General features: G+C 41.0%; 3 protein-coding genes across 5 annotated transcripts in view; all 3 read left to right on the forward strand.

Moving 5' to 3' along the window:
* The window catches only part of kirrel1a (kirre like nephrin family adhesion molecule 1a), a 34,206-nt gene extending 30,276 nt beyond the window's left edge, over positions 1-3,930 (forward strand). For all 3 annotated transcript variants that reach the window (XM_085137998.1, XM_085137994.1, XM_085138006.1), the window contains exon 15: positions 1,363-3,930. In XM_085137998.1, coding sequence (XP_084994124.1) covers positions 1,363-2,025 — 663 coding nt within the window. In that variant the 3' untranslated portion in view covers positions 2,026-3,930. The remainder of the gene's footprint in view (positions 1-1,362) is intronic.
* Positions 3,931-4,943: 1,013 nt separating this feature from the next.
* On the forward strand, positions 4,944-15,787 carry ndufs2 (NADH:ubiquinone oxidoreductase core subunit S2). Its single transcript, XM_085138056.1, has 14 exons — positions 4,944-5,092; positions 7,989-8,092; positions 8,500-8,690; positions 8,845-8,965; positions 10,380-10,492; positions 11,948-12,022; positions 12,174-12,251; positions 12,377-12,462; positions 12,789-12,908; positions 14,242-14,371; positions 14,664-14,759; positions 14,917-15,000; positions 15,411-15,468; positions 15,560-15,787. The coding sequence occupies exons 1-14, from the start codon at positions 4,986-4,988 to the stop codon at positions 15,595-15,597; spliced, it is 1,401 nt and encodes a 466-aa protein (XP_084994182.1). The 5' UTR covers positions 4,944-4,985; the 3' UTR covers positions 15,598-15,787.
* Positions 15,788-15,902: 115 nt separating this feature from the next.
* On the forward strand, positions 15,903-21,955 carry fcer1g (Fc epsilon receptor IgFc epsilon receptor Ig). The gene is made up of 5 exons (XM_085138110.1): positions 15,903-16,213; positions 19,580-19,671; positions 20,125-20,169; positions 20,963-20,986; positions 21,110-21,955. Exons 1-5 carry the CDS (start codon positions 15,979-15,981, stop codon positions 21,161-21,163), a joined length of 450 nt encoding a protein of 149 aa, XP_084994236.1. The 5' UTR covers positions 15,903-15,978; the 3' UTR covers positions 21,164-21,955.
* Positions 21,956-22,019: the final 64 nt, after the last annotated feature.

A 22,019-nucleotide genomic window follows, 5' to 3' on the forward strand; every position in this document is an offset into this window, starting at 1 on the left:
GTTAGATCACCCCGACAACTGCCTCAGCCAGACTGCTTTTTAAAAAAAATTTGTTCTTCCTGCTGCCTGAAGCAGCAAAACAGTGAAGCAAAGTTGGGTGGGAGAGAAGTCTGAAAGACAATGAAATTGCAGAAACATGTTAGATTGAGCTGAAGAGCAAATCGCGATGTAGTGAGCAAGGAAAGCATCGTTTCATTTTTAACGCAGGCATCCTGGGGACAGCCCTGCGTGTTGTCCTGCTGCTCATGGACGCTTAAATTCAGCAAGAATCAGAATTTCTTCTTATTGTTAATTTGACTAATCTGGTCTCCTGGGATACAAAATACACAACAAGCCCAAATTCTGTATATACACTGGAAAGTTGATATTTCTGTGAGCTGCTAACAGCAGTTAAAAACACCCAGATATAGACGGTGGAGAGATTATAGCACTAAAGCTACTCAACCTTTAAAAAAATGATTCTTATGTGTTGTCTTTTTTGGCAAATGAAACTTAAAATATAAGCACATGGAGGTGAGAGAGAGTCTGTAAACATAACTGTAGAATAATGTACAACTTATACAGTTATTTGCAGTTTTATCATCGGTTTATTTTTGACAAAGCGTTGATATTTCCTTTTTAAATGGCCCAGTTATCGTCAGCTTTTTAGGACACCCTTAGTGTAATGTGCATTTTCTTGTTAATTGATCAACAGAAATGCATTTTATATTTGAGTGAAATTCATAACAATAAAACAAACTTGTGAAACTTGTGTGTTTCTGTTAGCAAATATTTGAACTGAAACTAATGAAATATACTCAGTGTACTCTTACATGCTTTCCTCTTCCTCTCTATAATAATTTTGACCACTGGTTAAATATTGGTTACACATTTTTATGTGCATAATTTCCAGCTTTTCATTAAAATTATTACGCATACAAATAAAAGTCTAAATGTAAATCGTGTCAAGAAGGGTGACACGATGTCACGGTTCCCTCAGCTGTCGGGTTTGATAGGGCAGTGCTGCAGACGAATCATGCAGGGTGCTTTAGCCTTGAGTGTCACTGTGATTTTTGAAGACTCCCAAGAAATCGATTTGCACTCATTTCTGCAGAAGACTCGAGCAGCTGAGTCACGATTAAGGAGCAAACTGGCCACACAGCACGATTTTAATGAATCTTCACCTTGATGTTAAACAGCTTAAAACTTGCGGTTAGCCCTGACCTTTGACCTTCCACGACTACAGAAAAGTCTCTGAGAGAACAGACAGGAACATGATTTACTACAGAGACCTTTGAACTTTGCTAAATTGTTAAAAAATCATTAAAAATAAACTCTCTGAACTCTTTCTTTTGTTTCCTGCTGTCTTGTTTCTCTCTTCAGGACCCCACCAATGGCTATTACAATGTGCGAGCCTCCACCCACGATGAAGTCCGTCCTGCCTCCCATTCCACCATGCACTACTCTGACTACCGCTCCCCCACGGGAACACCAGGGGGCGCTGCATCTATTAGCAGCAGCACCGGTGGCTCAGGTGCCACAGCCAGCGGAGGAGCCCCAGGGCCCCCTGGCCCCCTCACGTCACCCGGACGCCCACAAGCCTGCTACGACCCGCGACCGCCTTCCAGACTGTCCCACATCAGCTACGCCCAGTTCAACACATTCACCCGCGGGGGCCAAAGCCAGCAGCCCCCGGCTAACCCTGCCCCTGCCACCAGTGACTTCCCTGGAGACTGCAGCCTCTTGGACTCCACTTCCCAGCTGGCCTACGACAACTATGGATACCCCTCGCACTACCAGACCTACCGAATGGGTTTCGCACCATCCAGCTTGGCTCCTCTGGAAGCCGGCCCGTCTTATGAGATGTACGGGGTAGGATCTGGGGTGGGCAGCCCTGGGGTTGGGGTTGGCCCAGCAGGCCCAGCTCCCTCGGGATCAGAGACTGGACTAGGAAAGTACGGCAGCTCCACTCGCTTCTCCTACACCTCACAACACTCTGACTACTCCCACAGCCGGCACACACAGCGGATGCAGACTCACGTGTGAGACAGAGATGCATACCCGCCTCACAGTCTTAGCTGCGCATGAGGAAGCATCTTATAAATAGAGTCACACCTGAAAACACTCAGTCACAAATTGACATGCACACATTATCACACACTAACATGAACACACCCTACTAAACACAAACACAACTACAGAAGACAAAAAAAACATGACACACACACACACAGGCACAAAGTCAGACAACCATGCCCGTGAGACGGGGGTAGGGGAAACAAGCAAGGAGCGAGCAAAAGAGAGGGTGGATAGGAAGGAGCTTAATGAGACAGGGAAGGGAAATTCCACAGTTTGGAATTCCCTCACTCCCGATGCGTTTTTAAATCTGAGCTCTGAAAGAGCGGACGGCGCAAGTCACAATCAAGATGGGTAATGAGAGCAAGAACCCGAGAGAGGACAAGAGATCGCTGATCTTTGGAGCCCATAGCCTTTGCTGTGAACTGACGTTGTAAAATGATGAGAGAACGTCTTAAAAGCAAACTGAAAAACATAGTACAAACTGATCGGAAGAAACCTCAACCGGTGGAAGTCGTCCCTGGCCGTCATTTTAACTTTTCTTTTTGCTGGTTGACTTATTCAGCGATCATAGAGCACATATACATAGTAGCCCAGAGCGCCCTTGTGTACAGTGGCACTTGGCCGTCATGCCTGTCAGGCAGGGTAGGGGACTGTTGGGCTGGGGTGGGGCGGGGGGGCTCGGGGGGGTTGTCGTCATTTTGCACTGCATCAACAGTATTCATGCTTAGACGTCTTAGACATCTATATCTGTGTTATGTCTTCTTTTTATTTGCACACAAGACTAGAGCTTTGTATTCTATTTTTTAACATTACAGAATTATTTTTGTCAGTGTAAAAACATGTAATGTGTACGTACGGACCAAAACTTTGAACGAGAGCGCACGTAGCTCGGGCCTGAGGGAAATCCACTGAGACAAGAGTGCCAACAGAAGAGCCTGAATTCAGGTTGTGTTCACATCAGAAGGCTGTATCAGTGTATAAAAGAAACCTAGTGCCAAGTGTTCATGTTATTCTTCACCTTAGACCATGTATATGCAGTAGAAGCTCCTACTATTGGCGGCTGTTGCTTTACAAACCAGGCTTGGGGGCCTTGAGTCATTCCCAGACAGTTTTTTGTAGGCTGGAGCCTTTTTCTCCGAGCTCTGAGCTACAAGCCTGGTGCAGACGGAGAGAGAAAACACAGATGTTGGGTTTAGAGTGGCCTTATAGAGGAACATGTCATACATTTCCATTTTTGAATCATTCCTCATCGTCCGTCTGCCAAAAAGGGCCAGAGGAGAATGTGTAAGGAGAGGTTTAATGAAGGCTTGTCCACAATATTGACATGTAGTAGTGTATGACTGTGAGCGTGTGGGCGTGCGAGTGTGTGTGTGTGTGAGAGAGAACGAGAGAGAGAAGGATCAAGGGGGAGTGCGTGGGCGTAGGCACGCACATCGATTTGTACAGCGTGTTTGTATAGATGCGTGAATGACTGCGTGTGTACGGGAAGCATACTTTAAACACGCGGCGCCCCAAACGGAGCGCTCGCGCCACTATTGTATGCACTTGCGTGTGTGCATGTCTGTGTCTAAAAGTGTGTGGGTGTGTGTGTGTTTAAAGTATACGTCCATATCATTTCTCTCACAATCCTGTTACAGTACTTTTATACCTCTGGTAGGACTGTATCCTGTATTATTGTGTCTTTGAATTTAGAAAAATCCAATGTTTATCTTATTGTACTGTTCTTCGTAGCAGAGAAAACTGTTCAAAAGATGTACAACGAACGTTATCAAACTCTCATTTTTTAATTTCATTATCTTCAATATTTTTTAAAAATGGTATGTAATTATTTTTCCACAGTATTACATAAATAAAAGCACTGTTTTTTATAAAGTGTGGCATTTGTCATCTTTGAGTAGGTGGAGATTTTCTTAACATGCACTGCTGGAGCTTCAGTTCTTCATTGGAGAGTCCATTATAAGTCTGTAGTATGTTTATAGATGGCAGCACAAAGTGTTTTAGAATAATAATAATAATCTTTTAATACTTTATCTAATTTTGGGGTCCTAATTTTGGCTGGTTTTGTAAAAACATTGAGTACGTCCTTTAATACAATAGCCTGTGATTCTTTTTACCTTCCACTGCTGTTTTATATCCAATGTACCTGCTAGAGGTTACCAGCATGGGGGTAATCATTCAAATTGTTCCCATATTTATTAGGATCTAATTATAGTTAAGTTTAAATACAACCAAGACTGCACATGAATTATTGACTGGATGCATCATTGTATGATAATATAAGTGCAATATCCATCCAGGACAGAGAGACAGACAACCGTTCAAGCTTGTATTCATGCCTGTGGTCAAATTAAGAATAACCAATTAACTATTAGTATAACTATTAGTTACTAAATAATGGATTGGGATTAAATACGTTTATGCATCTTCCTGTTCCTTTATTAACATGTAAGTTATTTACTATTATTAATGTTTTGTTTTCCTTTTGATTTGATTTGTTTGTTTGTCTTGTTTTTCTCTGTTTTTGTACTATTTTAACATGTTCAAAATAAAGATACAGTACAAATTAACCACCTGCATGTTTGTAGACAGTGAGAGGAAGTCAGAGTAGCTGGGAGAACATGCCAAATCCACTTAAAAGACCTCACTTTGGATTCAAACCCAGGACTTGGCATGTAGATGATCCAAGATGTGGTATTATTGATGTAAAAATGTAAGTTATGATATTAAATTGTTACTTTCATTTAATAAAAGATATTTATAATATATATATAATATTAATAATTCTTTATATTTTTAAATCTTCGTAGACATAAAAATAGAAAACAATGAATTGAACTACATTTACCGACAGGTGGCAAACACGACACCACGACCACAGAAGAGGAAACTCTTCTACGTCACTGGCCGGAGGTTGTCTAACAGCCAAGATGGCGGCCACAATGTTGAGGTCGCTTAGCAAAGTCGGACGTCCTTCAACAAAATTGTTATTAGGCCATAATGTGCTGAGCCCTGGCTGTGCGCTGCTGCAGAACAGGTATGATAGCAAAAAGACAAACCACGAGTTATCTTTGTCCTCATGACGGTCTTCGCTTAGCTCCTCACAGATATGCATGCCGAGAGGCTCATGCTAGCAAAACGCTACACAATCCGGCTTTGCTTCTATAAAACATCGCAGGGCTCGCCCTGTGCAGTTTAGTACTATGAAACTAAATGGAAAACATATTTATTGGCTGCTGGGCTATAACGAGTGCCCTCAGCAGCTTGTTTAGAGGATAGGTGAGCATCTCCCACTGGCGGGTTATCTGGAGATCTGCTGTCAGCGTGTGTCAGTGTTTACTACATCGGTGTGTCATGGTCAGCGAGGTCAAAATGGTTTTAACGCATAGACAGAAAATTAAAGGTTTCGGCACAAGGATGAAAATAAATAGATAATTTAAATGATTTTGGAGGTGTAGTACGCTATGTTTAACTCAGCTCAGGGCTTCAGAAGGTCTCTGAACCAAATTCAGGGGGACATAAACCTGTAACTAGCATTATGCAATGCTAGTTACTGACATATTTATGCCTCTGTATATTTGCAATATTCAGCATTAATACGTGCTATTTTATTACCGTGGCTGTCTGTTGCAGGACTCATGCAGTGCTGTCAAAAACATGTACATGCTTACTACTTTTATAGGAGTTGGGAGGGCACAGAGCAGCCAGATGGTGCTAATCAAATGCATTTGAATAACTGATCCACCTGCTGTTTGCTAGTTTTAGAGCATTCAGGTGTGTTAATACAACGCCACAGTCTTTCCAGGGGTGGAAGTCCCAACGATTGCAATCCACGGTCAGGCTGTGCAGCGCTCAGAGGAACTGGAAAATCCCAAGAGCTCCATCTTAGACTGTACAGGCCTGAGTTAGCATGTTAAGTGTTTAAATTCATGACAGTTTCCAGAGAAAAAGTTTGCAAAGTTGCTTCTGAAACCCCCCACAAGATTTAATTATCATTTAATAATAGTATGTAAGTTCATGCACAAATCAGTGATTTGCTGAATGACATCACTTACAGTTTTGGCATTGTCCCACACATTCTGGAGGATCTGTGGTTTTTTTCTCATGCATTTCTTGTTTCAGACTGTCACGTGCTCCTTGTCCTCCACCTGTCTTCCATCTTTCCTTGTAGTTTGATAGTCCTTTTTTCATGTCAAGTTTGATCCTCAGACTTTTTCATTTGAGCCACACTGAGTGTCTCAGGGGAACTGTTGTTGCTCTCATGCAAAGTCTTTGGAAAGCTGTACCTTTTCTGGCTTCCTCTGTACAGTTGTTTCAGTGTCTTCAGTTGGACTTTTTCCTGCTTTCTTACCAGATTGGAAGTGAAGGCTTCTTTCTTGCATTATTACCACTTTTTCTACTTACCTGGAGGTCAGCGTATTTCCCTATGTAGACATGGGGCCTTGGCAGTATGCAGAGTGCACAGGCCTGCTGGTTCAGAGTGATTCTGATTTACTTACATACACACAATGGCAAGACCAAAATAGGCCGGTGCACACATTTCATAAACCTGATGGTAGTTTTGAGTGTGCGCTTGTTTTTGCGTAGATAAGAGTGTTTCCATACATACTTATCTGCCTTCACACACATATGAAATTCATCTATAGGATTTAATATTATGTCTGCACAGAATTTCAGCTGTAACAGGTTCAGTTCTTCTGGGAAGGCTTTCCGCAAGGTTTAGGAGTGTGTTTATGGGAATCTTTGATCATTTTTTCATAAGTACAATTGTGAGGTCATGCACTGATGTTGAACGAGAAGGCTTGGGTTTCAGTCTCTCCTTTAGTTCATCCCAAAGATGTTCTATCGGGTTGAGGTCAGGATTCTATCCAGGCCAGTCAAGTTCGTCCACACCAAACTTTATGGACCTTGCTTTGTGCATTGGTGCACAGTCATGTTGGAACAGGAAGGGGAAATCCCCAAACTGTTCCCACAAAGTTTGGAGCAGGAAATTGTCCAAAATGTCTTGATATGTTGAAACATTAAGAATTTCTTTCACTGGAACTAAGGGGCCAAGCCCAACTCCTGAAAAACAACTCCACACCATAATCCACCTTCCACCAAATTGTACACTTGGCACAGTGCAGTCACACAAGTACCGTTCTCCAGTCAAGCACCAAACCCAGACTCATCCTTCAGATTGCCAGACAGAAGTGTGATTGGTCACTCCAGAGAACACGTCTCCACTGCTCTAGTTTCCAGGGATGGAGAGCTTTATACCACGCAATGCAGCTGCTCGACGATAAAAACCCATTCCATGAAGGTCTTTACGCACTGTTCTTTAGCTAATCCAAAGCCCATTGAACTCTGCAGAAAGTTGGTGACCTCTGCACATTCTTCGCCTCAGCATCCGCTGACTCTGAATGGATGAGTGAATACTTAAAATGAGTAAATGAGGGACAGCTGTTCCAGTCACAGAAGTAAATCTACAAAGTTTCGAAGTCCAAACCTCAACCTCATTGAAACACTGTGTCGGGAGATCTTAGGAGAGCCTGCAGACCTCAATGATCTGAAGCCACATTGTAAAAAAAAAAAACTTGGCCAAAAGTCCTCTACAATGTCATGAGACAGTGATAAAGTGATGCACAAAACAATTACCTGACCTAAGTTCTGCAAAAGGTGGCCTTCCAAACTACTGAATCATTGACATATTTTGTTTTTCATGAAGAAAACCTTCCTCTCTGCATGTTTCCTTGATGAGCTACCGCTAACGATCAGTCCTCAGGTTGGCAGGCTCAGTTCCAAATAACATCTGATAATGAGGTTAAGGCTTTAAGCAGCATGCAGGTAGCCTGAGGCACCACCTTTTTGCAGGATCGTGTTAGCACTGAAAAAGGTCGCCACCCAGCCTGATACCTACATCGCATTAAAAATAACCTTGCTGTGTTTCACAGGCAGAAACAATGGCAGCCAGATGTGGAGTGGACGGAGCAGTTCGCTGGTGCAGTCATGTACCCCACTGCTGTTAATGAGAAGTGGACACCGCCCCCGTGGAATGGTAAAGACTGCTGTTCACTAACATCTACTCGTTTCAAATATTACTTTTTTCTTTTAATTGTAACTGAAAGGGAAAATAATGAGCTGCCAAGACTGCGGGAGAGTTGAACACAGTCCAAGTCTAAATGTATCATGTCAGACTTTGGCAGAGACAGAACGGTAAAACTTTTGACTTATTTCCATTTTTGTCCTCTGTGTTTTCTGTCTGCCAGCCTTCATTAAGATGGGAGGCAGGCATTCAGTGTCTGACTTACGCGTTTCTATTTCCACGGTGCACTTGATTTAAGATGTGCTCATAGTTTGGGCAGCTTGTTCCGCATTATGGTTATTTGTTTGATGAACACAAATGTGCTGGTCTGTCAGACTGGTCGAACTTTAGTTTGCTGTTTTGTGCTCTTTGTTTTTCAGACAAAGATCCTCCTGCAGAGAAGGAGGTGTCCAACCTGACGATTAACTTTGGCCCTCAGCATCCTGCAGCTCACGGTGTGCTGCGTCTTGTGTTGGAGCTCAGCGGGGAGTCTGTCAAGAAATGTGACCCACACATTGGCCTGCTGCATCGTGGCACAGAAAAGCTAATCGAGTATAAGACATACCTGCAGGTACTGAACAATGGGATGACTTAAGTGATCTTTGTACTTGCCAACTTCCAGCCATTATATACCTGTTAAATTATTTTGTAAGCATGTAAGTGTAGTGGCAGTTTGTATTATTTTTGTAACCATCCTCATTTAAATAAAACACGTTCTGCTGCAGGCTGTGCCCTACTTTGACCGCCTGGACTATGTTTCCATGATGTGTAATGAGCAAGCCTACTCTCTGGCTGTGGAGAAGCTGCTCAACATCCAGGCCCCATCCCGTGCACAGTGGATCAGAGGTACTGAGCATAAGTGGTCAAATATGAAAACTCCTGAAGAAAAAATCTTTAAAAAAACATTGTTCTGGAAGTCTTTTTTTAACCACTATTAATGCCAAATTTGCATTTTATAAATTATTACAATGTAGTTTGCACTTATGTACTCATATCTACATTTTTTTTTAATCTTTAGTTTGTATATTTAGCTGAAGGAAACTGTGTTTTTTTTTCCATTTTCTATTTAGAGAAAAAAATACAAATAAAAATGCTATAAATGAAATAAATATAAATTTAGCTAGGGGCAGGGATGGTGTGTAAAGTGGTTGGAAGGTTGGGGGTTCGAATCCACTAAACGGCTACCCCGAGGTACCCCTGAGCAAGGTACCGTCCCTACACACTGCTCCCCAGGGGCTGGATTGGTGGCTGCCCACTGCTTCACTGAGTGAATGGGCTAAATGCAGAGGAGTAATTTCCCTATGGGGATTAATAAAGTATACATTACATTATTGTTATTACTGTAAGATGAATCTAATTTAATGTTGTGCACCTTCATGGTACTTGCTCAGCATTGTTTTCTCTGGAAGTGTAAGACCTTCACTGGGTGAAAAAAAACTTTTAAAGCTTGATTTCATGAGCATTTAACAAACGTTTACATTTTTTTTGAGTTTCCAACTGCAGTTTTCTTTGTCTGGTATGTTTGTTTTTGACCCTTTGCTTTAAGATGCAGTTAAAAACGACACACTAGGGGGCGCTAACTAAACATAAGCGCTGCTACTGTCTTCTATTGGTCCATTACAAAGTTCACCGCATAGGCTGCACAGAGATGTTGTCACGCTCAGTGTGTTTCTGTGCCACAGACACGTGCCTCTCGCCTTTAGCCTTGTACGGAACAAATGAGGTTTCTGGTAGAGCTCAGGCAGCCACAATTGCACAACGTACATGAACTTGAAGATCTGAAAAGACTACATTTTCCAATGTGGAGAGTAACTATCTGGTTGGTTGCTTGAATTCTTCCTCAACAGGAAACAGTGAGAACCAAGGATCAGAGTCGTAGTTTTGTTTCAAAGAGGATCACTTTAAAGTCGTGTCTGGCAACAAAAAGCATCAACAACTGTGTTGACTGTTGTGTACCTGTCTTTAATGTTTAGGCTCTATTTGTGAAGAGTTAACTTGACATATGAGCAATCTAGAGCTAACAGGCCATCTGTTCTAGCACTCAGTTAGTGTTCCTGGAGCTTTTTTATCTGATTGATGGTTTGACCAAGTAATCACCAATCTAATTTCAAGAAGCATTAAAGTGGTTAAGTAGATTTTTTATTTTTATTTTACGTGGACGTTAACAAAACATGTTGAACTCAAAGTAAAGTAAAACTTCACCAGTGAGCAGCTGGAACTTGTTTCCAGTTTGTTGAGCTCTGTTCTGTGTCGTTTGTAGTGCTGTATGGAGAGTTGACTCGCATCCTGAACCACATCATGGCCATCACCACGCATGCTCTCGACATTGGCGCCATGACTCCCTTCTTTTGGATGTTCGAGGAGCGAGAGAAGGTAACGGAACAACAATCACATGGTGTACTGTGGTTCTAATCTGGGGACTGTTCTAGTTTTTTGAGTCCAGCCTGCTGCCAAAATCGCTGTATCTTTGATTCATAAACAGTAGCTATGTTCTCATCAGTTAGTGGCACAGTGACCTCCAGCTCTTCAGGTGTTTACTCAACAATATCCTGTGTATGAGTCAGGATGTGGGCCACGTCTGACTTCACATTTTCACTGAGTCACTGAAGGTGTCCCAAAAATGACAGGACTGTAAAATGAGTCAGCCGTTTGAGTCTGAATCTTCTGCTGGCGATACAATGTGATGATCTGAAGAGAATCCTGGTTTACAGTATCCAGCGTAGCATGAAATGAGGAGTTTGTGGCTCCACTGTGATGTCACTTAATTCCAGGTTGCTTTGATAGTGAGATTCGGGTTGTCTGTGTTTTTAGGTCAGAGTGTTACTTATCTTCTTTTTGACAATACCCCACAGATTCACTAAGGGGTTCAGCCAAGTCAAGCAAACACAGTCGTAAGTGGTCATCAAAGGATTTGGTGTTAGTGAAATGAAAACTGCATCATCATAAATCCTGACAACAGGTGGAATACGCAGTCCTCCAAAATCTACAGCTACACAGTTGCATAAAGTACTAATAATACTAATATGCTGATAAAACAACGGTACCTCGAATAATCAAAGTCTAGAAACTTCACACTGAACTTCAAAAATCTTGCATTCGGTGTCTGTTGACTAGACACTTGATTGCAGTGGCACCAGCCTCGGTCTACTCATTGAGAGTCTCAGTTGTCTCTCCCAAGAACCCCTCAGTTTTTGAATCAACTTCTTTTGACAATCATCTCAACGCTGCAGTCATCCCTGTTGCACACACAGCACTCTGTGAACAGCCACCATCATCCGCGGTGACCTTCTGTGGCTTAGCCTCCTGTTAAATGGTGCTTTCTGGACATTTGTCAAGACTGACTGTACTGAACTTGACTGAGCAGCACACAGTATTTATACTATATGAAAAGTAACTGACTTAAATTCAAAGTGAAATATTCTAATAATTTGGTTATTGAGTCATAGACAGAAAATGATAGAAACACTGATGTTTTAGTGAATTGTTAGAATACATTACATTTTCATTTTCCTAAATAACTGATGGTTATCACATTCCCACTGCTAGAAAGAGTTTTTTCAGGCTTAATAAAATTCTAAACACATGAGGTTGGTTTGATTGTAACAGCATTCATCAGTGAAATGATAACCTATCACTGCGATCGACTGGTACATACGATTGTAGCTTTTCTTTTAAAATAGGCCGTCTAATCCAGCGTATGTATGTGTTGCAACAGAGCAGTTTGAGTTTTGCCACTAATCCTGAAACTGTGACACTACTGTGCATGGAAATGTGTGTTTTTTTTCTTTTTCTTTTCTCTTTAAGTCTTTAATTCTTGTCTCCTCTCAGATGTTTGAGTTTTATGAGCGAGTGTCTGGAGCAAGGATGCACGCTGCATACGTCAGGCCTGGTGGCGTACATCAGGTAGAAGAATTTATTACATTTTTATAACTAGAAAGTTCAACACTTCTCTAAACCCGCTTTTTAAAATGTATCTATAGATAGATATAGATAGATGGATGAGAGATGAAATCTAAAGATCCGTATAATATTGTTGTATTTGAATATGTTTCAGGATTTGCCCCTTGGCCTGATGGATGACATCTATGAGTGGTGTAAGAATTTCTCCATTCGGATTGATGAAGTTGAAGAGGTGAATGACTCCATGTTCTCCTCAGTTCTCCACGAGCTCTCAGCGAGCTCGAGCACGATGGGCGTGTGGAGCTTGTGGATGCAGTAAATTTAAAGTGACATTCATGTTGGATTTCCTTCATGCAGATGCTGACCAACAATCGTATCTGGAAGAATCGCACTGTGGACATCGGAGTGGTTTCTGCTGAGGAGGCCCTCAACTACGGTTTCAGGTAACCCATAAATGAAAGTTCACTGACATATTAGAAATTAAGTTACACTGATGACAATGGTGGCTTCACTTGCACAGTAGTCAGCTGTTATTAATGCAGATAGCAATATATCAGCTTTCTAAATGAATAAACAAACCCTCCTAAAGGGAAGTGACACTGCTGTGTCAGGACAAACACGTGTTTTCAGTCTTAATAATGGTGCAATCTGCCACAAACTTCTTAAATCAGTTTGTATAATTCATTTAAATACTCTCCTTCTGGAAGCTGCTAGAAATACATGTTTTTGTAAACCTTGAAATGCGTCACTCTGCTTTTCCCACCACCAGTGGAGTCATGTTACGAGGGTCTGGAATCAAGTGGGACCTGAGGAAGTCTCAGCCATATGACAAGTACGATGAAGTGGAATTTGACGTTCCGATTGGAAGCAAAGGAGACTGCTATGACAGGTAAGCCTCGTCCAGACAAACAGCTCGAGTCTTCTCTATAGCAGCCCGGGCATGAGCACACCAGAAGAATATTTGGTCTCTTTATTATATATATTCTACGGAGCTCTGCAGGGGACATGGGAGAAAAAAAAAATTAAGACGGACTTTTGCGAGATCTCGCAAAACGAACTCGGGATCTCGCAAAACGAACTCGGGATCTCGCATTCCAACAATGGCGGCAGCTACTTTCTGGGTCACAAAATACACTTTTAAGATATTTTGAGGCGTGAATGTAGTTGTGTAAACGTCAGATATCTGCTCGGTTTACAAGACATCACATATTTGCAAAAGTGCTCCGACGTTTTCGGAGATCTGACACCCACTAGCTCGAAGCTAACGGGAGATCGAGACCTACTACAGCCGGGAGGAACACCGCTTTCCCGGCACATCGTGCCTCGACCTCCCGGTCGGCTTCGAGCTGGCGGCCTCCGAAGAATGCGGCTAAAACTTTTGTGAGATCCCGAGTTTGTTTTGCGAGATCTCGCAAAAGTCCGTCTTAATTGTTTTTTTCTCCCATGTCCCCTGCGGGGCTCCGTAATATTCTTCTACTGTCTCTTATTATTGAGCAGTTTAGTCTTTTTGAAATGAAATACTTGTGATTTATGTGAGTTTATCTGTTTCTTTTTTACAAAAGGCTGCATATAGAACCAGGTCTTACCACTCGGCAGCTGCCATGGCGCATATCTCTGTTTCTGATCAAAGCAGCACGATGTAAATTTAGCAGTAAATATGTCACCCAGTTTAAAACTCAGATGTTCAGCCCAGCAACAGAAAACTTCACAGAGACATTATTGGCCAACTGTGTTTAAAAGGAATCCTGGTTTACGTGCCTACACGGTGAGAGCTCGATGCTCCTGGTTTTCATGAATGCAGCATAAATAATCAGAATGAGTCGTCACTCACAGACGGCAGAAGTTGGCGACCTCGTTTGTCCACAGAGTTTGACCTATTTTCTGATCACCCTCTTGGAGTGACTAAACATGTGGCTGCGTACAAAGCACATTGTGGTTCACCAGTCTCACTGGCATGAGTGGAACACATCCACTTCTGTTTTAATCAGTCAAAATGGCCCTGGGAACTATTTTTTTCTCCTTCAGGTTGATTTCCTGTACTATACTATACTGTAGTACTGTAGTTGTGTAATGCACTCTGAGCATGATGACGCCAGACTGAGCTGCTAACGTCTGCCCTCCACCTTCTCTGCAGAGTGTTTGAGGTGTATATCGTGTAGCGGCGTAGAGCAACATCAGTCCTGTGGTTTACTGCTACTTGTGTGTGTATGTGTGCGGCACAGGTATCTGTGCAGAGTGGAGGAGATGAGGCAGTCCCTGAGGATCATGCACCAGGCGATGAACAAGATGCCAGAGGGCGAGATAAAGGTGGATGATGCCAAAGTGGCTCCGCCTAAGAGGTCTGAGATGAAGGTGTGTTGAGTAGAGAGCTTTCCTCTTTTGCATTCACTGTGCAGCCTGCAGGCTATTTACATTCTTCCCTGTATTTCATCACTCGTGTGTTATTTCAGTTTCTTGTTAATTTGTGTTCACTCGTCCTTTTTCAGAGTTAGGACAGTTTTATTGTAAAACTCAATTAAATTTGGCTGCACTTAAGGCTGGAAACCACCTGTACTTCCTCTCACTGTTGTAATGTTAACATTCCCTCAATATACACTGATGCTCTTTTCTTTTTATGCTTTTTTTTCCCCCCACAAATTGCTAGATGTCCATGGAGTCTCTGATTCACCACTTTAAACTGTACACAGAGGGCTACCAGGTCCCCCCAGGGGCCACATACACAGCTGTAGAGGCACCTAAGGTGAGAGCACTCAATGTAGTGTAGAGTATAAGGACAAATTGTGCAGTCATGAAAGTGTACGACTAAGGCTTTTTGAGTTTTAATTAGATGGAACTTTGTTGTGGTGTAATATGCTTATTGGAGTGTGTGTGTGTGTGTGTGTGTGTGTGGCTTGCAGGGAGAGTTTGGTGTATATATGGTTTCAGACGGCTCCAGCAGACCCTATCGCTGCAAGATCAAAGCCCCTGGATTCGCTCACTTGGTGCGTACTTAAAAATCTCACACGACACTGTGAAATATTAAATACTCCCACCATCAATTATTCAGCTCATTTAACGGCTTGTCCTCTAGGCTACTTTGAGTTCATTAACTATATTTTATTAAGCGTTATGGAGCAGTTTTTTTTTTTTTTTTTTTTGTCCAAAGCTCTCCTCAGCTTCCTTCCTGTTCGTCTTAGCTCATGGGTAAACGAGCTAATGCAGTTGAACGTCGTCATTAGAATTTGGGTTTACAAGGGTAAAAATGTGTTTAAAGTTGCATAAACAAACTAATTGAGTCGTTACTGTGATAACTCGAGGCTATAATCTCATGAATTAAGGCAACTTTTGTGCTCTCGTGCATACTGGAAGCTTCACTTGCTCTAAATGTTACTTCATGTTTGCTTCTTTCTAGGCCGGTCTGGATAAAATGGCCAAAGGACACATGTTGGCAGATGTGGTGGCCATCATTGGTGAGAATGTCACAATAACTTAAATACTTGCAGACATGCAGAAGCGAGCGTGCAAACGGAGCTGCTTCACATTTTGTTTATCTTCTTGCAGGTACGCAGGACATAGTGTTTGGAGAGGTGGACCGTTAAAGCGATACTCTTAATGTGTCGCTCCCCCAGCGAGGACTCTCTCTGTCTGTCACACGACTATCTTGTCAGACGGGCTCTCTTCCTGTTCTCTTTTCACTGTAGTGAGCTTTTTGACAGGCGGCTTCGTTTATCACCATTCATGTACAATGCCCAAATCAACCTAATAAATATTTTATGTCTGAACAGTAAACGCATCTGTTTTCTTTGTCCCACTGCAATAAGTTGACATCTTAAAGCTTCGTAAATCTAAAACACCCTGTTTTTTTTCTTTCCATGCTCTTGTGCCGCCTGAAAACAAATAAAGTATTAAAGATGACAGCAGACACCGACGCCTGAGTGAAGTCTTTCCTCTTGGTTGGTGTTAACAGGGGGAGTGGTCTGATGAGATCTGAGACAAATGGACTTAGAGCTCAGACCACAACTTCCCCTCTGAGCTGTAAAGCTGGGTATGCAGTAGTCGAAGTCTTTAGCGGAAAAAAAAAACGCACCAAGCAGTCGTGTTTGCTCACTGTTCAAGGAGCTGATTATCCGTGTCGAGCCTGTGTTATCATGGCTGGGTGGTGCAGGAACCAAATGCTGGTGGCCATTCCTCTGTGGATGTGTTTTGGGAGAGCCGGTGAGTTGACACAAATACTGGAACGCTTGTTTTTATATCGCCAGATTTAATGTCCAGAGATCTCGCGCTTGGTTTCAGTTTCCGAGAAAAATGAACAGTTTTAGGGTACGACCAGCTGAACGGAGCTGTAAAGTTAATCAGGACGAACATGATGTGTTTTCATTATGTGGTTGACTAGATTCAACACTGCTGTTCAATTAAACAGCATTTTTTTCAACTACACTATCCTGTTTACCGAAAGTTAGAGAACACTGAGGTTTTCTGACATTTGGCCTTATTCCGCTCAGTGTAGGCAGCAGATGTATTTACCACATTTTAGTTCCTGTGAGAAGAGAAACTGACCCTGCTGAGTTTGTTGCTTGTGGCAAGGGGTGTGGATGCTGGTCTATATGGCCAGTAGCAGCTTCTGCATTTGTTCAGCCACTTCTGCGTATGTAACAAATTCAGCTCCCTCCAAATATGGTAAACTTGTCTCTGACAGTGTTTGTGCAAAAATCTTCTTTTTTTTTTTGTTAAGTAAAAGAGAAATAAAATCACACTGTTGTTTAGTTTTTAATCAAATACAACCAACAGTTAATGGGATCAAATAAACACATTTTTACAGGCTAAGCTGAAACACGTACAGGTTGTCGGCCCCTAAATCGGCCATTAATTTTGCAGACGGAAACGCGTCTGGTGAAGTTGCTGTGAGATCATTCTGGGATATTTTTTTGACTTTTTAATGGTTGTAAAATGTCGATGTTTGTCTTTATGCAAGTGTGGATTATGAGATTTTTTTTTTTTTAAAGAAAAAATATGTTTTATTTATTTAAAGAACATAAGTGAGAAGGTAGCAGGGAACAGTTTCGTACTTTTATCCCTAAACATTTGCAGTTTGCATTTTTTTTGTCTTGAAAAACCGAACAGATTAACCGCTTAAGACAGCGGTCCCCAACCCCCGGGCCTCGGACCGGTCCGTGAGTCGTTTTGTACCGGGCCGTGAGAGTTGAGGTTCAGGTGTGAAATGTATAGTTTTCAGGGTTTTTATTGGTTTTCAGCGTTATTTTGTTATCATTTTTATTGTTAACTCTGTTTTCCTGTGTCTTTTCACGTGTGTTATGAATAAATCTTCTTTTTTTTCGGTACCAGTACTAGTTTTATTTTGTTGTATTTATCCGCGACACCTTAAAGGCCGGTCCATGAAAATATTGTCGGGCATAAACCGGTCCGTGGCGCAAAAAAGGTTGGGGACCGCTGGCTTAAGAGACATTTGCACCTTAAATAATGTGACCATGGTTCCATCTGAGCGGCCTACAGCTAGTCAACAACTTGTATAAAATTCTTAAAGAAAAAAAATCTCTTCATGTTTCCTGAGCACCCCGCAGTTCTAATGCAAAAAGAAAAAAAGGAAAAGGGTCTCAGTAATTTCCCTTTTTTATTTTGAATTGCTGTGCTCACTGCTGATGCCCCCAGAATCAGAACTACGAGCACCTTGTTGTTCTAATGCACAAAGAAGAAAAGGAAAAGGGTCTCAGTCATTTTTATTTTTATTTTGAAATCCTATTCTCGCTGCTGATGCCCCAGAAGTCAGGAAAGAAAAAAGTGTCACTACGTCACTATCAAACCAATAGCTGTCAGGCGACTTACATTTCTTAAGAACCCAACACTGCTTATGAAAAACCAAAGATGCCAAGTAAGTAAAGATAAACAGCAACATTTTAAGATCACATGCAAAAGTAATGGATACACCTGAGAGCAAGCATGTCTGTTACACGTGTGGCAGAAATTTAGTGGTGGTTTACATCACACTGTTTGGAAGCGAGTCTCTGTGTGCACAGCTGTCATGTGATCAGAGATTTTAGAGAAGTGAATTCATGAGAAGAGCGAAACAAATTGTGAAGGAAGGGACAGACCAAAATGACGTTAGCTGTCTGGGGAAATTCACAATGAAGACATCATCCTTTCATCTGAATAACTGTGTACACATCAAAGTTTTAAAGGCCATAAGATACTTTCAGTGTCCAGTGACTTAAATGAGGCCTTAATAAGAAAAGCCATTATTAAAAGTTAATTATAAACCATTCAGACTTTGTGATGAATTCTTGCTATGATCTCATCTTTTCCATCTGAATTTAGCAAATTTGAGGAAATCCAACCCTCCGTGCTTTGACTGGCCAATAGCTGTTTTTGGAGTCATAAGACAAAACTTCTCTTTTCATCTACCCAATCTAAAGTTACACGGTATCTTTGTAATCACGTAAGTTTTACTTCCATGAAAAACAAAGTAGCTGTCAAAAAAAAAGAGACTAGTACAAAAACTGAATTATTTGGGCAATAATTATCTACAATTCTAAAAAACCACTTATTTTAAAAAAGGTCAATTTCTTGAATTTCTTATATCCAGAACAGTTTTAGATTTAGCAACACTTTTATGGATTATAAATGACTGAATATGACACGATCGTGCAATATTGAAATTACACACAACCTTCAAAGTACTGTAATGTAAGATCAATGCTTTTTAAGGCCGCTTGTTGCATCTTCTATAGTCAGTCAGATGTTTGATGTCAAAACATGACCCAGTCCTTTTGTTTGTCAACACTTTGCTTGTAATTTCTGCAAGATAAAAGAGGTTTTTAAATAATCATAGAGTTAAAACTATCTGTTGAGTACTGTTCGGTGCTTCCATTATGTGGTAAACGCGCAGCGAGAAGAGCCTGTTGAATATTGTAGCGTAGGTTCTTATTCACTTTAAACTTTAGGCCTGAACATATTTGAAGTTTGCCTCCCATGCAGGTTGTTAGTCACACTTCTTTTAGTAGACGATCAACTGAGAGCACAGATAACAACATTAAGGATTTTTGTTGTATCTTCTGTAGTCAGTCAGACAGATGTTGGTCATTGAAAGATACAACCCAGTCCTTCTAGTTATTTGTAGACAGTTTGCTTGTAATTTTTGCAATATGAATGATTATAGAGTTAAAACTATCTGTTGAGTACTCTGTAGTGCATATTTGAAGTTTTCCTCCCATGTTGTTTGTTAATCACAGTAGTCGATCAACTGAGAGCACAGATAAGACACAGCATTAAAAAAGGCAACATACCCCATATCTTATACTATTTCAATGTATTTATGGATACATTTAAACATGTTACATGTTGCAGACTGACCGACAGACAGCGTTCTGCAGTTGCACAGAACTTGGTTTCCGATTTCTCAAGTCATGGCTGCCATCGCTGTTTCTCAGTCTAAAGTGGTGGCAGCGCCATTACCCAACAAAACCGTGTTATCGCTGATATAAGTGATATATCAATGATATATAATCATTTTAAATGAATATATGATCTAATCTAATCTGCTAACGACATTCCCTTGTGTTTTCTCAGCCGCTCTTGCTGAGCCCCAGATCTGTTATATCCTGGATGGCATCCTGTTTCTGTACGGCATCATCCTGACAGCTCTCTACTGCAAAGTCAAGGTTTGCATACGATAAATAAATAAATAAATAAATAAATAAATAAATAAATAAATAAATATATATCTTTGTAGAAGCCTGCATCCACACTAATATATGGTTCTCATAAAAGAGAACGTTGAAATGTATCTACAGTAGGCTATCATCAGCAAAGTAAAGCACACAAATTCTTAAGATGGTTATAAAAATATTCTCTTGACTGTGGTACTTCTACATGCTGACAGTGATGATTTTAGATTTAAACTATTTTTGCAGCACAAGTACTTGGTCATTATCTTACTGCACTGCACTTCCTTTATTTGTGACAAACGAAAGAAGATATATCTAAAGCGTGTGTAATGTTGCTAACTCTAAAGTGTCAACAGGAAATGCACGTATAGCTTACCATAGCTTTAGGGTTATACTAAAACGTTACTGTCGTTTTTCTTTAATGTTCCCTAACTTTGCCTTCTACAGATCTCCAATGCTAAAGAGGCCGCTGGGAAAGGAAAGCCGAAGGGGGTGAGAATGGATGCAGACACACAAGTGCATACCTTACTGACACAGGCACAAAGAAGCAACACACTGTCTAAACTGCAGACAGCAGCGACACATGCAACACACCACAGCACAAAAGTAGCGTTTCGGTAAACAACCAGAATGCAGAACTTCACCAGAGACAAAGATGAGCTCATTGGCCAGGTCAAACCTCAGTGGACAAACCCCGAGGTCTGAAAATGGAGCAGAAACTGAAGGATGAAGCTGCCACACCATAGCCGCATACAACCACATCTACTTAGTTTATGACATATTTAATCCAAATCTCTATTAAGGACTTACTACTCCGCTTACTTTCGAGCTCGTGTAGACATCTGTCACTCTGGGAAGGTTTAGAAAATGAACAGGTAGAGCCAAAGAATCTGGTTTTAGCTATGTGGACATTTAACATTTACATGAAGCCAAGACAGTTTTATAAATATCCGTAGTTCTAAATTTAATCCACAAGCAGCAGCTTCAGTGAGTTTTTTTTTTTTCTGTCAAAAATATGACTTGCACAGGATACAGAGATAGATAGTGTTCTTTTTCTCATGCAAAACTGGTGCGCTGCTTTACCCCCTCTTTAAGTCTATTAATTTCCTATTGCTAGCCACAAACTCTGCACCGCCTAAGCCACTCATGTGTTGCTTACTGGCTTCTATTTTTTTTCCTCAGATCTCTAACTAGTTACTAAGAACCAAAAAACCCCGTCATTACAATGTCCGATTTCTTTAATTTGTACTGTATCTGACATTTTTCTCTCCTCTTTCCTTGTCAGAATGTTGAAGAGGGCATATATACGGTGAGTTGTTGTGCTATCAACATGTCAAAGAGAAGAAAACCAGCAGATAGTTGAATGCTGGATTATTATTATAATTATATTTAATGAATTATGGACTGAAATTCTCCTCATCCTCCCCCTCAGGGTCTCACTCCTCATGCAACGGACACATATGAAACAATCGGCATGAAGAAGTGATGTGACGAATGACTTCTTTCTCTCTTTGTAATTAAATGTTGCACATCATACTCAGCTTAGATCTTCAAGAATGTATCAGATTTTGTACATCACGGGTTATTTCCCTTTTGCTTTTAGAGATTCTAGAGGAAGTTTGGAAGGAGTCACAAACAGGGAAGTTGAGGCCAGAAAGGGGAGATTGCGAGAAATGCTTTTTCCTTGTTGCATGACATACTTTCATTGCTCGTATATTTAACATTAACACAAAGTCAGTTTGACAGCGGTAAAGCTTCAGAGATATTTTATATTGTAATACCCAGTAACTGAAAAAAAGAGTAATTTTTGCTTAATATTTTTTATATATATATAAATAGAAACTCTTTTTTTATATAGACAAGCTGTACTGTCCATATCACTTCCTCTTTTTCTTTTTTTTTTTGCTGCCCGTTTGTGTGAACATGAGAAATAGTGTGTTTTGGTTTTAGCCTCCCAAGTTCTGCTATTCAAAAAACAAGAAAACAACAACAACAAAAAAAAAGAAGAAGACATGACTGTTTTAAAAAATGCCGCAGTTTAAGATGTTGAATCGTTGTTGAGGAATACAGGAAAAACATAATCGTGCTTCTCTTTAATGAGCAGTGTTTCCTGTGCACCACAGGATGGCAGCGATGCTGTCTTTGGTCCTCACCTGTGTGCTATCGAAAAAAAAATCATGCATGTTATTTTGTAAGTAAACTTCTGCCTGTAGACGCCTTAAAACTGTCACATGTACATACACACCAAACCTATTAAAAGTTTTATGTTAACATTAAATGTTGTGTCTCCAAGAAGTCTCCAACCTTCTGATTTAAAACCCCAAATTAATAAAACAAAACAT

Source organism: Neolamprologus multifasciatus, chromosome 3 (assembly GCF_963576455.1).
Source record: "Neolamprologus multifasciatus chromosome 3, fNeoMul1.2, whole genome shotgun sequence".
In the NCBI taxonomy this organism is placed as follows: domain Eukaryota; kingdom Metazoa; phylum Chordata; class Actinopteri; order Cichliformes; family Cichlidae; genus Neolamprologus; species Neolamprologus multifasciatus.